This window comes from Monodon monoceros, unplaced genomic scaffold (assembly GCF_005190385.1).
Source record: "Monodon monoceros isolate NGI ecotype Baffin Bay Population unplaced genomic scaffold, NGI_Narwhal_1 Super_Scaffold_22, whole genome shotgun sequence".
In the NCBI taxonomy this organism is placed as follows: domain Eukaryota; kingdom Metazoa; phylum Chordata; class Mammalia; order Artiodactyla; family Monodontidae; genus Monodon; species Monodon monoceros.
The window spans coordinates 60,880,393-60,897,308 of record NW_021703779.1 but is presented as its reverse complement, the minus strand read 5'-3'; the positions used below and the strand labels follow the sequence as shown (position 1 = coordinate 60,897,308).

The window sequence follows — 16,916 nt, the reverse complement described above, 5'->3', positions numbered from 1 at the left end:
GTGTGTGTGTGTGTGTGTGTGTGTGTGTGTGTGTGTGTGTGTGTGTGTAGCTGCTACAGTGCACCTGATACATCCTTTCACTTTTAAATTCGAATACGTTTAGGGGTCTATCACAAATTAACCTTACACCTGCACTTGGTGGTTTGGTAGTGGTATTTGATATCAAGTACCTAAAACATCAGAGCAAATTAAAAGAGTTATCTCTCATGCTTAACTTTTAGACTTAGAATAAATAAATATATAATGTCAGATGGATGGGTACTAGACCTTAGATTGTTATAAAGCAGTGTTCCTCAAGCCTTACTGTTCATAAGAATCACCTGGGTATCTTGCTAAACTGCAGGCTTTAATTCTAGAGTTGGGCCTAAAATTCTAACAAGCTTCTAGGTGAAGCTAATGCTGCAGGCCTGTGGACCACACTTTGAATAGCAAGGTTTAGTTGGTTGTTTGGTTTTTATTATTATTAACATAAAAGGAGGACATACATCTAAGTCTTTTAAATGTGGTGGAGAAAAAAAATTGAACCTGGTTATCCTCCCTCTTTCTCTTTAATCTGTCATGCTATATAGTTCGTCTCACTGATTCAAATATCAGCCCTGCTATTTCTATCCGTGAGATTGGTGCTGTTGGAGCAACCAAACCAGAACGAACTGGGATTATGCAGTTAAAAAGTGAGATAAAGCAGGTAAGATACTACTTGGGAACTGAGCTGGGATACTTTCATATTTAAGAACATTCTTTTGGACTGAGACTTTGTTAAGATCATGTATTTTGTTTCATATTCTGAGTTTAATTTGAGCCATTTATTTTTCAGGTGGACTTTCGTAGACTGTCTATCTCAACTGAGAGTCAGGTGAAACAAGTAGGGATCCATTAATATAGATTAACCTGCCTTTAGTTCTATAAAACATGCATGAGCTTATGGCTTTTTTACAAATAAGATAAGCCACAGAGTAGCTTGTTTGATTCTCCTTTTTAGCAATCTTTCTGCAGATAGCTTTCATTTTTCTGGGCCAAACTATCTTCCTGATTTTAAGAGGAAAGTAACTTGTTTCTGATAGCAAGAAATTGAAACCTTGAATTCCTCTTGTTAGGATTAATACATAATTTTGGAATTAATTTTATGAAAGTAGACTTACATTTCTTGCTTTTAAGAACCAGACTAGGTAAGGGCTTTTTTAAACATCTATTTTCAGTTATTGTCCAGAAATTAGATTTTTATCATTGTCATGATAGAGGTATACCAAAGGTGTTGTGAACACGTAGAGGAAGAACATATAAATCAATCTGAGAGTTGGTGGGAGTCACCAAACATCATACTGTAGGCTGTTACTAATTTTTTCCTTGAAGATGAGAATAGATGAGTTATTGTGTTATACAAAGAAATAATTAACACAAACTTCCATAGTGTTTTTCAAAACTCTGGGAAATGGTGTGATTTCAAAGTCTTTTAATGAAAAGCTTAAAACTACTCCTTCTACTTCCAAAATAGACTTATGCTAGCTTACGATATTAAAACACGTCCAGAAGAGGAAAGGCAAAATGGAAATTTGGCTTGTTTGTGTGCTTGCGTGTCTGTTTGTTTTAGGAGTCAGAAACCATTTAGGAAAATAAAGAGCCAATGCTTGATGTTTAATTTGAAGTAAACTTAATTTAGGTATACCTATCAGATACCCTTTTACGTTTATATTATGCAAGTACAAGACCAGAATGGAATAAGAAAGGGCCTTGTGATAGAAAAGTGTTCACTTTACAGGATTTTTTCCTAGACAATTTGTATAATATGAACATTTTCCTATCTGAAAGGTTAAAGAACTACATTTCATACTGAAGAGTTAAAGTGATGCTCCTGGTAAACAGTTCTTGTTTTGGTTGAGAGTGATTGGCTAAATACTTCATGGTTGTTTATAGTCACAGAGTATTACTTACATGTTCATTATATATTTAGAACTTGAAGTCCATGTTCCCAGCTAGATTAGTATGATATTAAGGACTTGACCTACCCACCCAGCTATATCATTTAATTTTTTTTACACATACACTACCTATAGGTTAAGAAAGCCAAAATCATTAGGACTGTAATTTAGAGGATTGAGTTTTCATTACTTTCTTTCTTCTAAATACCGATTTCCATCCTCACCTGCCTGTCTGGTATTTTGTATTGTTCTAAGCCCTTTTCTCTGCCACTCACCCATGCCCTCTTTTCTGATTATAGAAAAAATACTTGTAAAGGTAGTTTTATTTATTTTACCCTTTACCACGACTTTTAGAGTCAGGTTATTTCATCAGCTTTTCTAATGATAACATGCTGGCTAGTTACTTGAATAGTCTGTAATTTTACTCTACTAATAACTTTTAAAAATACATAATGTTTGCCTTGCCTCATCCCCTTTAAAAATTTATTTTCTCAAATATTTTTCATAGCCCAATGGTAGTCATCCCCTGGGTGTAGATTTGATGTCACTGTTTTTTCTGGTAACTGCTGTTATCTTGTATTATATGACAACCAGATTGACTGAAAAAAAAATGAATCAGGCTTCCCTGGTGGCGCAGTGGCTGAGAGTTCGCCTGCCGATGCAGGGGACACGGGTTCGTGCCCCGGTCCGGGAAGATCCCACATGCCGCAGAGCGGCTGGGCCCGTGAGCCATAGGCCGTTGAGGCCACGCGTCCGGAGCCTGTGCTCCGCAACGGGAGAGGCCACAACAGTGAGAGGCCCGCATGCTGCAAAAAAAAAAAAAAAAAAAAAGAATCAAAAAGTAAAATTTATACTTATAAATCAACTTCATGCAGGGTGATATCTTTCCATTTCTTTTCCAAAAAGGCAGGTGAGGGGGTTCAACTCCAACCTCTTTTCCATTTCAGAAAACAAAATTCAATTTAATAAGTATTTATTTGTTAAGTATCTGTTCAGTCATTTTTTCTTTTGACTAATATAATTAATTAAATGCCTGCTATGTGCCAGGCACTGGAAAGCATCGGTATCCGCTGGGAACTTGTTAGAGATGTGAAATATTGGTTCTCATCCTAGGCCTACTGAATCAGAAAGACTGAGGTGAGGCCCAGCAATCTGTGTTTTAATAAGCTTTCTAGGTGATTCTGATGCACTTTTAAGTTTGAAAATCACTGGGTTACTTATTCTTATTGTTTATTCATTTGTAAATATTAATTGAGTGCCAATTTTGTGCCAGGCACTGGAAATACAATAGTGAACAAAACAGATGTGGTCCTTGCCCTCATGACGCTTACAGTTTAGGAAGACGGATCTCTGATTTAGTTTCCTTGGTTTAAATCAATGATCCATAATGGCCTATGATTTCAGATTTCTTAGGCTGAATAGGTTAAGGCCAGATGACAACCAAACAAAAAATGGAAAACTATTGGAAACAATATTGGTATTTCTGTTGACTTTAACCAAGTATATACCCTGTAATGAATTAGTGTAGTATGACTTGGCCAACTTTGTCATATCTACATTAATAAAGGAAGACAGAGGCATAGAGGAGGAGTTAATCTAAAAGCTCGGAACTATTGATATTTGGTTTTGGAAAACAGTCTGAATAGCCTTTGTGGTTTGACTCCACTCTCAGCAGCCTAGGATCTTTTTTTTTTTTTTTTTTTTTGCGGTACGGGGGCTCTCACTGTTGTGGCCTCTCCCGTTGCGGAGCAACAGGCTCCAGACGCGCAGGCTCAGCAGCCACGGCTCACGGGCACAGCCGCTCTGCGGCATGTGGGATCTTCCCGGACAGGGGCACAAACCCGTGTCCCCTGCATCGGCAGGCGGACTCTCAACCAGTGCGCCACCAGAGAAGCCCAGCCTAGGATCTTGATGGTAGAGACGAAGACAATGAAGATAAATCAAATGGAGTTCATCTACTTGGTGCATCAGTGTGATAGTCACTGGCCAATAGAAGTGCCTTAGGGCACTTTTCTCTTTTACATAGCAGTGGTGATATAGGCATTTGATCCAAATTAAAATGTAAGAAGTTCTTTTCTCAGAAAATATTTCTATTACCTTCTTTTTATTTTATATTTATTTCTGAATCTAAACTGTCAAAGAAACACTTTCCCCAATGTATTTTATCCTTTACTTTTATAAGTTTTATGTTGTAGCATGTACCAATACTCCATTCCTTTATATTGCTGAAGAATACCTTACTGTATTGATATACACCACATTTTATTTATCCATTTATCAGTTGATGAACATCTGGCTTGTTTCTGGGATTTGGCTGTTATGAATAACGCTGCTATGAACCTTCATGTACAAGTTTTTGTGTGGACATGTTTTTATTTCTCTTGGATATACATCTAGGAGAAGTGCTGGGTCATTTGGTAACTATGGTTAACATGAGGAACTGCCAAATTGTTTTCCAAAGGGGACTGTACCATTTTACATTCCCACTGGCAATGTCTGAGGGTTCCAATTTCTTCATATCCACACCAATCCTTGCTATTGTCCATCTTTTTGATTCTAGCCATTTTAGTGGGTATGAAGTGGTATCTCATTGTGGTTTTGATTTGCAGTTCCCTAATGGCTTATGATATTAAACATCTTTTCATGTGCCAATTGACTGTTTGTTTATCTTCTTTTGGAGAAATGTCCATTCAGATCCTTTACCCATTTGTTAATTGGGTTATTTGTCTTTTTATTGTTGAGTTGTAAAGATTCTTTATATATTCTGGATACAGTCCCTAAAGGTTCTTTATGTATTCTGGATACAAGTCCCTTATCAGATATGTGATTGGCACATAGTTTTTCCCATTCTGTGTGTTGCTTTTCACTTTTTTTTTTCTCTGAAGCATATCAACCATGCAATTTACTTTCTTGATAGTGTCATTTGAAGAACAGAAGTTTTTAGTTCGGGTGAAGTCCAATTCATCTAATTTTTCTTTTAGTGTCCTATCTAAGAAGGCGTTGCCTAGCCCAAGGTCACAAAGATTTATTCCTATTTTTTAAGAGTTTTGTAGTTTTAGCTCTTACAGTTAGGTCTATGATTATGTTTATGGGTCCCCAAGACCACCTCTCGGGTTCAGTGATTCACTAGGAGGACTCACAGGACTAAGCATACTCAAAGCTATGACTTATTACAGCAAATGAATACAAAGCAACGTCAGCAAAGGGAAAAGGTGCATTGGACAAAGTCCAGGGAAAACAGGCACCAGCTTCCAGAGTGCTCTCTCAGTAAAGTCACACAGGATGCAACTCCCCGTGCAATGAGTTGTGACAACATGTATGAAATATTGCCAACCAGGGAAGCTCATTTAAGACTCAGCACCCAGGGTTTTTACTGGGGGCTGGTCACATAAACAGCCTCTGTCTGGCATGTACCAAAACTCTGGACTCCCAGAGGGAAAGCAAATGTTCAACATAAACCATAGTGTTTCCACAAACAGTTTAGGCACAATAAGCCACTGTTAATCAATTCTGAGAATGGTGGAAACCCTCCCAAAATCCAGCTTTCCAAATGCCAACCAAGGGCCAATCTTATAATCAGGCCTTTCCAAGAATAGCATTTCTGGCCTTCTATGTTAACTCTTTTTTGCACAGTAACCCATTTGGACTTAATTTTTGTGTATGGTGTGTAGTAGGGGGTCCAACTTCATTCTTTTGAATGTGACTATCCAGTTGTTCTAGCACTATCTCTTAGATAGAAGACTGTCTTTCCTCCATTTACTTTTCTTGACACCCTTGTTAAAAACTGACAAAAATGCAGTGGTTTATTTCTGAACTCCCAATTTTATTTCACTGATCTACATGCCTAGCCTATGCCTGTATGACGCAGCCTTTTTTTTTTTCCAGAGAAGGAAGGATTTATTACTTGCAGCAAGTAAGGAGAACACTTGTTTTCCCAAAGCAGTGTCTCTTGACACAGTCTTGATTATTGTAGCTTTATAATAAATTTTGAAGTTGGGAATTGTGAGTCCTCCAACTTTGATCTTTTTTAAGATTGTGTTAGCTATCATGGGTCCCTTGAATTTTCACATGAATGTTAGGATAAGCTTGTCAATTTCTGCAAAGAACCCAATGGGATTTTGATAAAGATTGTGTTCAATCTATAGATCAGTTTTGAGAGTATTACCATTTTAACAATATTAAGTCTTCTGATCCATGAAAATAGGATCTCTATTTATTTAGGTCTTTAATTTCTTTCAACAGGTTTTGTAGTTTTCAGAGTGTATGTTTTACACTTCTTTCATTAAATTTATTCCTAAGTATTTTATTCTTTTTAATGCTGTCTTAAATGAAATTGTTTTCTTAATTTCATTTTCAGATTGTTGATTGCTACTGTTTAGAAATACAGTTAATTTTTGTATATTGATCTTATATCGTGCAGCCTCACTGAACTCATTTATTAGTTCTAATTGTTTTTTAGTGAATTCCTTATATACAAGATCATGTCATCTGCAAATGACTTTCCACTCTGAATGACTTTTATTTTCTTTCTTAATAGCCCTGGATAGAGCCTCCAGTACAATACTGAATAGAAGTAGCAAGATTGAACATCTTTGTCTTGTTCTGATCTTAGGAGGGAAAACATTCAGTCATCAACCATTCATTATGATGTCAGCTGTGGGTTTTTTGTAGATGCCCTCTATTAGATGTAGGAAGAACCCCTTTGTTCCCAGTTTGTTGAGTGTCTTTTATCATTGAAGCGGTGTTAGAATTTATTAAATGCTTTTTCTGCATCTATTAGGATGATATGGGTTTTATCCTTTATTCTGTTGATAGGGTGTATTACATTGATTGATGTCCAGATGTTAAAACAACGTTGAACTCCTGGAATAAATTCTACTTCATTGTGTGTATTAAAAGGTGTATCATCTTTTTTATATGTTGCTGAATTTTTAGGTTTGCTAGTGTTTTGTTGAGGATCTTTGTATCTCTGTTCATAAGGGGTATTGATCTGTAGTTTTCTTGTGATGTCTTTGTCTGATTTTGGTGTAAGGCTAATACTGGCCTCATAGAATGAGTTGGGAAGTTCCTTCCTTTTCTTTTTTTTGGAAGTGTTTGTGAAGAAGTGATATTAATTCTTCTTCAGATGTTTGGTAGTATTAACCAGTGAAGCCACCTGTACCTGGACTTTTCTCTGTGAAAGTTTTGTAATTACTAGTTATATCTCTTTGTTATAAATCTATTCGGATTTTGTTTCTTCTGGAGTCCATTTGGATAGTTTGTGTCTTTCTAGGAACTTGTGGTTTTCACCTAAGTTATATATCAATAATTTGTTGACATGTGACTGCCAATGGTATGTCCTTATAATCCTTTCTATTTCTTTAAGGTTGGAAGTGATGTCCTCTCTTTCTATCCTGACTTTAATACATTTCCTTTTTTTATTTTTTGGGTATGTCTAGCTAAATATTTGTCAATTTTTTTGATGTTTATTTTCAAAGAAACAAATTTTTGGTTTCATTGATTTTTTTCTATTATTTTTGGTTCTCTATTTTTCTTTCTGTTACAGTCTTTGTTATTTTCTTCTCTTTGCTTTCAGTTTAATTTGCTCTTCTTTTCTTCTTTTTTTCATTGTCTTAAGGTAGAAGGTTTGGTTATTGATTTGAGATCTTTCTTCTTTTTTAATACAAGCATTTATAAAATAAACTTCTCTTTAAGCACTGTTTTAGCTGCATCCCATAAGTTTTGGTATGTTGTGTTTCCATTTTCATTCATCTCAGAGTGTTTTCTAATTTTCCTTGTGATTTCTTTCTTAACCCACTGGTTATTTAGGAATGTGTTGTCTAATTTGCACATATTTGTAAATTTCCCAAATTTCCTTTTGTTACTGATTTCTAATTTAATTTCATTGTAGTAAGATAATATACTTTGTGTCTTATTTCAATTCTTTTAAATTGAGGCTTGTGTTATAGCCTACGGGAGCAACAAACCAAGCCATAGACCAGTTAGAAGTTTAACAGAAATAACCTGGCAAAGAGACAGTGAAAAACCTCCCATGTCATCAGTATTTTTATGGCTTTTCTTATGTATCACTAAATGCTTTCTGAAAGGATCATACCTGTTTACATTGCTGCTAGCTACTCATAAGTCTTCTAGCTTCTCTATAACCTTTTTGTCTTGAGTGTTACACTTAATTTGTAGTTTATAATTCTGCTGAATGTGTTTATTATTCATTGTGCTATAATACTTTAATCATAGAAACAGATAACTCTTGATTTATGTTCTTTCCTCTACTTTTCTTCCAAGTCACCTGGAACCTCTATGAGTCCAAGTATTGGGTCCTTCCCTAGTGCATGTGGTCAACAGACATCTAAAGATAGTCGTCAAGGTCAATGGCAACGCCGAAGAAGGCTGGATGGAGCACTAAACAGAGTCCCAATTGGATTTTATCAAAAAGTATGGAAAGTTTTGCAGAAGGTGAGCATAATACACTGTAGATGTCTCTTTATTTCACACACCCCCCATGAAATTATCAGTCTCCTTGTCTGAGATATGACATGACTATGATATCACTGCAATTATATAAGTCATGTGCTCTTATGGATAAAACCTAGAAGAAAACATTAAAATGAAACAGTTGATTTGTTATTTTGACATTACTGATAATTTAGTCTCTCTCCATAACTGTTACTGTTGCAGTGTTTATAAATGAGATTTCAAAAGTCATCACTTCTCTGCTTTTTGGCCATGGTTGGATATTGTGGGACATTGTGATACATTTACTGCTAATCAAATGAATGTGGTGATAAAGACTCACTTTCTTTGTAGCTATTGTAGAGTAGAAATGTTATTTGTAGCAATGTGCTGTTAATAACAAATGTTACTACAGTAAAACAACTGTGGCATCTGGGAAGCTTTATGAGACGCTCTTACCTATTTTTTTTCTTGGATGAAAACTACTAAATAAATGCAGTCATAGTGATGCTAATAGTCCAGAGACTCTACTGGTGTGACCAATTTTTGTTTTTCTGTCAAAGGCCTAGTTTGCCAAAGACATTCAAGGGGATATCACACCATTATGATTGTGACAGATTTAGAAGGCCAAGAAGACTATTGTACTCATTCATAGATCTCATTCATAGTCTCATAGGTGCCACTTTTTGCTTCATTGCCCTTGGTAATGACCTGAAGAACACTTCAACCAGGACTTCAAAACCTTTAGTTATGTTTCTCCCCTTAGCACACTGATATTCCAGGGACAGAATCAGGTGATCCTTTGGAAAGGTGAAATTTGATTCCTCGAACTATCAACTTTGGCGATCTTCCTTTCAAAGAGTACCTATCAGTTATTTTCCTTCCATTTAACTGCTATAGCACAGTGGTAACAGATATGTGCTGTATCTCTCCAGCTCTGCCTGGCTTATGGCAATTCAGTTTCACAGACTACATGTAGTAGGTGCTCTTCTACCCAGATACCATGGAAAGTGTCTGTTCTTGTCATCAAAGAGTTTAATCCATAGTTATCTTCTTACATAGCAGCTGTAATGCAAGGCCAAAAGTGTTATGATAAAAGTGCAAAACCAGAAGGCTGTGAGAATACAAGGGAAGGAACATTCAAGTCTGACTGGGAAAATTGGGTATTTTGTGGCAGAATCAAAGCATGAACTTGAAATCCTAATGTAAAGGGGAAAAACAAATGCCGTCTGTTTTTATTTTCATTCCATTCCTTTCAGAGTATGAATGTAACATAATCACTCTGCACATATGTTTCAAGGCTGGTAATTCTCAAAGATTGTTATTTGGCATATGGAACATGGGGTGGAAGTGTCTGGTAGGGTCGATAAACTTGTTGGATTGGAATATTTATCTGTGGTTTAATATATAATGTTTTGATTTATTTAAAATCTAAAATGGCAAGTCATTAATTCCCACTGCTTTTTAATAATTGAATTGATGATGGGGGGAAGATAAAATATCATTCGTTCATACAGTATTTCTTGAGCATCTGCCATGCACTAGGCAATGTCCTAGGTGCTCACAGGAATACAACAGAAAACAAAACAGACGACAATCTCTGTCCTTATGGAACTTACATTCTACTAAGGAGAGACAATAAATAAGAAACACAATAAATAAGTAAATTATACAGAATGTTGAAAGATGACATACTGTAGAGAAAGTAGAGCAGAGTGAGGGGATCAGGAGTGCTGATGGGGGATGCTTAACTAGAAAATGTAACTATGCATGTCTGGTAAATGCATATCTTGAGTTTTTTCTCTTCAGCCTAAAAAAATCTTTATGAAAGTCTATTTGTGATGGCTCTGGGACCTACCGTGGTATCCTCTCAGATAGTCTCTGAATCTTTAGGGCTAGACTATCTCAGCAGGTAGACCTTCCCGACCCTTCCACTCCCCTAAGTAGAGGATGAACCTTGAGTTCCCTATAGTCCAACCCTGCTTCTTGCCACACAGTAAGCGTAACCCCTTGGCAAAGACCCGTGGGCTGCAGGGCCTTTCCCTGGCCTGTGATTACTCAGCATCTACCCAGTGGAACACACTTAGAAATACTAAGTGTCTCCTTACAGTCTCCCAGTTGTCAGCATATCCTGGGTGACGTTTTTGCTGTTTTGCAGTGTCATGGACTTTCTGTGGAAGGTTTTGTTCTTCCTTCTTCAACCACTAGAGAGGTAAGATTCTGTGTCTTTCACATTTATTTGATTGATAGCTTGTCTGGCTAAAGTATTTCAGTGATCTCTTTTCAAAATAACAAATCTATGCTTTTATAAATCAACTGAACAAGAAATGCATTGGCAGAAAGGAGAGAATGTTCTTAAAAAATAGAATGGGAATATTAGAGAATAATTATGTATTACATTAATTATATAAAGGCAGTTTCTTTTAATGGTTGATTAAGTTAGGCTGATTTATGTGAGTGTTGCCAGAGTTAGAAATGGCAGATGAGATAGAAATCTAAGAATGAATGAATGAATGACTTCTCATGTCCCCATCCTGCTCATCCCTACCTTTCTCTACTAACATGTTTGTAGACTATAAACCAGTGATCATAAACCAATGGTCCTTAGCTCTAACTATATGTCACAGTAACCTGAGCTCCTATCTCCAATTCAGTGGATTAGACTCTCCAGGGATGGGGCATGAGCACCTGTACTTTAAAAAAAAAATCCTTAGAATAATTCTGATATATCACCATGGTTGGAAAACATTGCCATGAACCACAGACATAGATTAGGAGGTGCTTTTATATTTTGCTTTTTGCCCAATCACACTGAAATTATAAAGAAATAGCTTTTATACAAAATCAACAAAGGAGTGAGAATTGGGAAGCTAAGAATAGTAAGACTGGATAGTAGAAAATTCTCAAAAACTCTGGAGTTCTTGTAGATCATGGCTGCAAGGGTGGGTACAGAAAGTTAATGCTGTGTTTCAGGGCTCCACTCCTTCCTAGAAGTCTCTTTCCTAGTAAAGAACACTGTGTCCTCTCTTAGTCTTCTCTCTGCCTTTAAGCAAGATTGAAATGTTAACAGAATTAATAATAATACATACCTGAATGTACCTTTAAGAGTCTCCAAAACACCTTTACACAGTCTTTAATTTGATCTTCAGCACAACTATGTGAGATAGCTAAGGAAGGGATTGTAGTTCCCAGTTCACAGATAAGCATACAAATTTAGAGAAGTGAATTGTCCAAGGTCATAGAACCAGTAACTGACAAAGACAGGACTTGAACCCAGGTCTTTAGACTTCAAATCTACATTGCCACCCTGAAGTATATACTTAATACAGTTTTACCAAAAATTAGTCCTCAATCCCCTTCACCCTAAAATAACTTCATATTTCTTCATGCCCTTTTTAATCTAACAGTATATAAATATTTTACATAATCCTCATCATCACAATTTTAGTTTCTACTTAGATTTTTCCTTTATCCACAGTCATCTTATTTATTCTTTTAATGATTCTATAGAAACTCATGAAGTTACTGTACCATGATATGCCATTATTTACACAACCATTCCCATGTTTAGATTACTCCTAGTTTTCCACTTGTGACTAATGCTGCTATAAAACACTTGCACATAGGGCTTTTCTCCTCTCTTGAATTATTTCCTTAGGATGAACTTCCAGAAGGAGGATTATGGGTTAGAGGGCACTGATACTTTTATGACTCTTGTTATGCTTGCCAGATTGCCTTCAAAAACAAGATTGAACCTATTTACTCACTCAATTATATTAAAGGAGACTGAAGCAGTACTCTTGGCTACAGTATTTCTTCTGCCTTTCAGAATAGGTAATTGATGTCTCCTGCATGATGGGCTCTTAGGAAGTGATTTTCTTCTTCTCTGTCACAGATGACTCCAGGTGAGATTAAATTCTCTGTTCATGTGGAGTCTGTCCTGAATCGTGTACCTCAGCCGGAGTACCGCCAGCTTCTGGTTGAAGCCATCCTTGTCCTCACTATGATGTCAGACATTGAAATTCATAGTATTGGAAGCATCATTGCTGTGGAAAAAATAGTGCATATTGCCAATGACTTGTTTCTTCAAGAACAGGTAGGCAAACCTGTTGTTTTCTCAAAGAGGAATGTCTGATACTAACCTGACTGCATTCAGAGGTCTTCAAGAAGCCAAGGTCACTTTCTTGTGTCCTCTTCCTCATAGCTCTTTTCTAGGCCCCCTTCGTAGTGGCTCTGAGCTCTATCTGTAAAAGAAGTAAGCTGCGGGATGACCTCTGTCTTTTACCATGAGTTTTGTGGTTGTGTTACATGGTAAAGTTGCCTGGAACTCAGGAGACTTTTATGCTTTTCGTCATATTTCAGACTACTTTTATCACACTACTTTTTGTAGCGATAAGGACTTAATAAGAAACTATTGGGTAGTATATTCTTTCTGGACTATTAAGGAAAAGAGAAGATTTGATTTTGGTTTTGTTTTGGTTTTGCTTTTCTCTCTTACCTGTAGGAAAATATTAAAGTGAAACTTTTAATTCTACATTTCCTTATTTTCTTAATAAATCTTATTCCAGGAAATTAAGCACATTTTAAAAATGCAAACTATTGAAAGCTTTCCAAATATTTCTTAGATTAAGAGTAGGACCACATAAAGTGAAGGACATGCACTGCTGTTAATAGAACAGTCTCCAAAACATGTAATCAGTGTTTCATTCTATTAGGCCCTGGGGGGGAATGCAAAGGAAATTAAAAGTTTCTCTAGGACTTTTCAAGGATTTTCTAGGACAGTCCTAATTTTAAATATTCTGACTGCTCTTAGTTCGTTGTAGCAGAAAATGTGATCCCTTTTAGGCATAGACTCTAGATTGGAAAGCTTGAGGTCTATTTGAATTAAGTTGACTTGGAAAGAAATAACGATGAAATGCAAGATAAAATAATACATGCTGAAATCAGTGGTACTAGAAGGATTCAGACCAAAGTCCCTCTAGGGTGATTTGTAAGTATTAACATTTGACTCTTTAACAAACACAACTCTAATTACCTATTATATTTAACTTTCAAAAATTCAAAACAATTAATGCTTTAAAAATAATTTCATGTGATTTTAGGATCTAGTGAAAAATGCATATATAGAAACTCATAGTCACCATTTTGTGCATAACCCTGATCCCTTCCTGTCTAAACAGCCTAAGATCCAACTAGTTGGTGATGGGGAGGAGGCTCTGAGTTATTCTAATCAGGACTTTAATTAGTAGGATTAGTAATTTTTCCTTTCCCCTGTGTTCTCCCACCCTTCAAAACCAAACAGAAAACCCTCGGCGCAGATGATATCATGTTGGCCAAGGATCCTGCATCTGGCATCTGTACTCTTCTGTATGACAGTGCACCCAGTGGCAGGTTTGGCACCATGACCTACCTCTCCAAGGCAGCTGCCACCTACGTGCAGGAGTTCCTGCCTCACAGCATCTGTGCCATGCAGTGAGGCCTCTAGGCCCTGGCTGCTGGGAGCCTTTTGACAGCTGGCTCCTGCCTCATTGTGCATGGAACTGAAATGTGATGGCCTGATCACTCCCGACCGTGCCCCTTTCCAACCCATCCCTCCCAAGAAGAGCGAACTTTTCTGATAAACTAACTGGTGTAGAAGACGTGAACCCTTGCCTGGAGGCATCTGCTCACCCAGGCTTTTCAGTGCCTTAATTCTTTCATGGTTCATAAAAGTTTGCATGTGTTTTTATTCTCTAGATCTGTTACAAACTTAGTTTTCTAACTCCTGTTTGGGGAGCAGGTGTTAATAATAACTTATTCCTAAAGTTTGATTTCTCTTATGTTTGGTTCATTGTGTAAACGAGTAGTGGGTGCTTTGGAACATTATTTCAAGTGAGTAAACCCTAAATTGTTGGACTTTATGCTGCTATAAATTGGAAATATCTATCCTAAGTGCCTTTTCTTGGGAAAACAGTACCAGATCATGGTTTTCTTCTTTACTCACATGCTGCCTCACACTGAATGATGAACTCCTTTCTGTGCAGAACTTACTGTCTCTGCTTTTGCCTTCTCTATATCGGCACACATAATTCTTACTCTCCCTTTGGTGAAATATCAAAAAAATGCAAGTGCAGTGTGCATATTTAAGGATTTCAGTATTAACACTTAAAATCACATTTTATGAAGATTGCTGGTACTCAAAGATGTATTTGTAGTAGAAAATGCAGAATAACCCAGAGAAATGGAGCCAGGAGCCCAATTCCAGAAAGGAGGGGGGCAGAGTCTTACACCTAGGAAACAGAGAAGGAATTAGAGATGGGTTAGTGCCCTGAAGAGAGCCTTGTACACTAATCCATGGCTCTGAAGAGTGGGCCAGCATACAACACAGAGAATAATTGAAGCCTCTGTCTTTGGCGAACAGGAATATAGCAGTCCAGTCTATAGCTGCTTTACTGAGCACTCTTTCTTTGTGCTCACCTGGTCTCTGTCTCACTCACCTATTCACTCTGTATAGCATCCACCCCCTCCAACTTTCTGCCCTCCTATCTACTTACTTTTAAACTCATTCATTTACATTTTTACTTCCTGATTCTAGTGTTCATATCTATGTATATCTTGATATCTGCAGGCATGTGTCTGTCTCTCGTAAACACCTGCATTTGTATGTGTGTCTAAGCACACGTGGGAATTTTTCTGAATGTTAAGTAGTTTTGACATGTCTGTATATCTATCTTTATCTACATTTGACAAACTGAGTTAAGTATGTAAATATGAGTGTTGTGTGTGGGAGAGGGGTGGGACTATGGCCTCAGGCTGATACGCAAAAGATAGTGGAGGATTCCTTGAGTCCTCTTTCCCAGTCTCATGTTTAGGTAGCCAATTGAAGAATGTTTCTCCTAACTTTCTGTCTTAGTTCCAGGCCACTATAACAAAATACCATAGACAGGGTAGCTTAAACAGCAAACATTTATTTCTCACAGTTCTGAAGGCTGAGAGATACAAGATCAAAGTACCAGCAGATTCAGTGTCTGGTGACGGCCCTCTTTCTGGTTTGTAGATAGCTGCCTTCTTGCTGTATCCTTACATGGCACAGAGAGAGTGAGCTCTCGGCTCTTCCTCTTTTTCTCAGGGCACTAATCCTACCATGGGGACTCTACCTGATTATCTCCCAAAGGCTCCCACCTCCAAATACTTTCACATTGGGGATTAAGGCTTCAAGATATGAATTTTGGAGGGATGTGAACATTCAGTCCATAGCATTTTCCTTCTCCTGTCAAGACTCTACTAATTTCCCTGTTTGCACTCAGATAACTTCCTACTTCAATCCCCTATTTTCCTTCAGATTTTTTCAGGTTTTTCTCCAAGAATGGGGATGGGGGACACTCTAAATAATTGTAACAGAACCAGTGGCAATATTATGAGTACACATGAATAAATGAGCATAGTAGGGTGATAGAAAACAGATAGTGGAAACAAAGAAAGGATGGCCAAACTTTTCAGTACCTCTCTTATAGGAAATGGAAACACACAGTAAGTAGCTTTCTGATTACGTGATTTTCTGGTCACATATAAAGAAAATTTACACCCTGTTCTGAAACTGTCTTTTCACTGGCTGCAAGTGTACCCCAGCCACAGAGAGTACATCTGGAGTGGCACAGTTGAAAGCCACCACTCCCTCCCACACAAATTTACCTGAACTGACCCTGATGGCTACATTTCTCTGGGTTTATGAAGTTATCTATCACTATGCTTCCCACACACAGCTACTTCACTTTTAAAGCAACTGTTTAGAAAACTTGATTCATATTTTGTTCACTTTAAGCATGTGGTACTAAAAAACACATTGGACACTTTTTAAGCACTTATGTTTTGAAAATAGAATAAAAAATTAGAATTTCCAATTAAATCATGTCTGGTGCCAATGTGCAAAACTTTATATGTGTTTCTGTGATTGGAGTTTATTTCATGGCTCTATTTTACATACTCTAATTATGCGGTACAGTCAAAGCTCATAATTGGGTCAAAGTAGAATAATATTAATACATAAAACATATACATTATATAATATGGTATGTAATATATGTAAAGAAATGCTGTTTTATCATTCAAGTGCATGACTGCTCAAACTAGGCTCACTGAATTCCAACTAGCTTATTGACATCTGTCGGGAGCCTGTTCTAATGAATGAATAAGACTGATTTTTGGTCAGCATTATAATTGTTTGCAGGTGGTGCTCCTGCACAACTGGAGGGTACCTAAAAACAGTTCGTTCTCCTAAGTGTTATAACTATTCGGCAGAATCTTGTTCTACTACTCATTAGCCTTTTGTGTAACAAGAGAGGGTTTATCCAGCAAGGATGAACAGTCTCTGCAGTCCCATCCTGGTTAATTAGGTTATACTACATTCTGAGAATTTTATGCAGCTGATGGGTCCAAAGTTATTCTTACTCTGACCCTTTTCTACTTACCAAATACCTAGTACCTGTACTAATGCAATGGAGATAAATATAGTGTCTTCCACATTTAGTCTTCATTTCCTATTAAACTTGAGTGACCTTAGGTCTTGGTTTG

At 37.0% G+C, this 16,916-nt stretch overlaps 1 protein-coding gene across 6 annotated transcripts in view; it reads left to right on the top strand.

Moving 5' to 3' along the window:
* The window catches only part of PHKA1 (phosphorylase kinase regulatory subunit alpha 1), a 140,427-nt gene extending 124,172 nt beyond the window's left edge, over nucleotides 1–16,255 (top strand). For 4 of the 6 annotated variants that reach the window (XM_029240554.1, XM_029240558.1, XM_029240557.1 and 1 more), the window contains 6 exons: nucleotides 570–685; nucleotides 815–862; nucleotides 8,199–8,369; nucleotides 10,525–10,578; nucleotides 12,262–12,462; nucleotides 13,669–16,255. In XM_029240554.1, the coding sequence (XP_029096387.1) occupies nucleotides 570–685; nucleotides 815–862; nucleotides 8,199–8,369; nucleotides 10,525–10,578; nucleotides 12,262–12,462; nucleotides 13,669–13,842 (764 nt within the window). In that variant the 3' untranslated portion in view covers nucleotides 13,843–16,255. The remainder of the gene's footprint in view (nucleotides 1–569; nucleotides 686–814; nucleotides 863–8,198; nucleotides 8,370–10,524; nucleotides 10,579–12,261; nucleotides 12,463–13,668) is intronic. The other 2 variants (XM_029240555.1, XM_029240556.1) reach the window with 2 other exon arrangements.
* The last annotated feature ends 661 nt before the right edge of the window (nucleotides 16,256–16,916 follow it).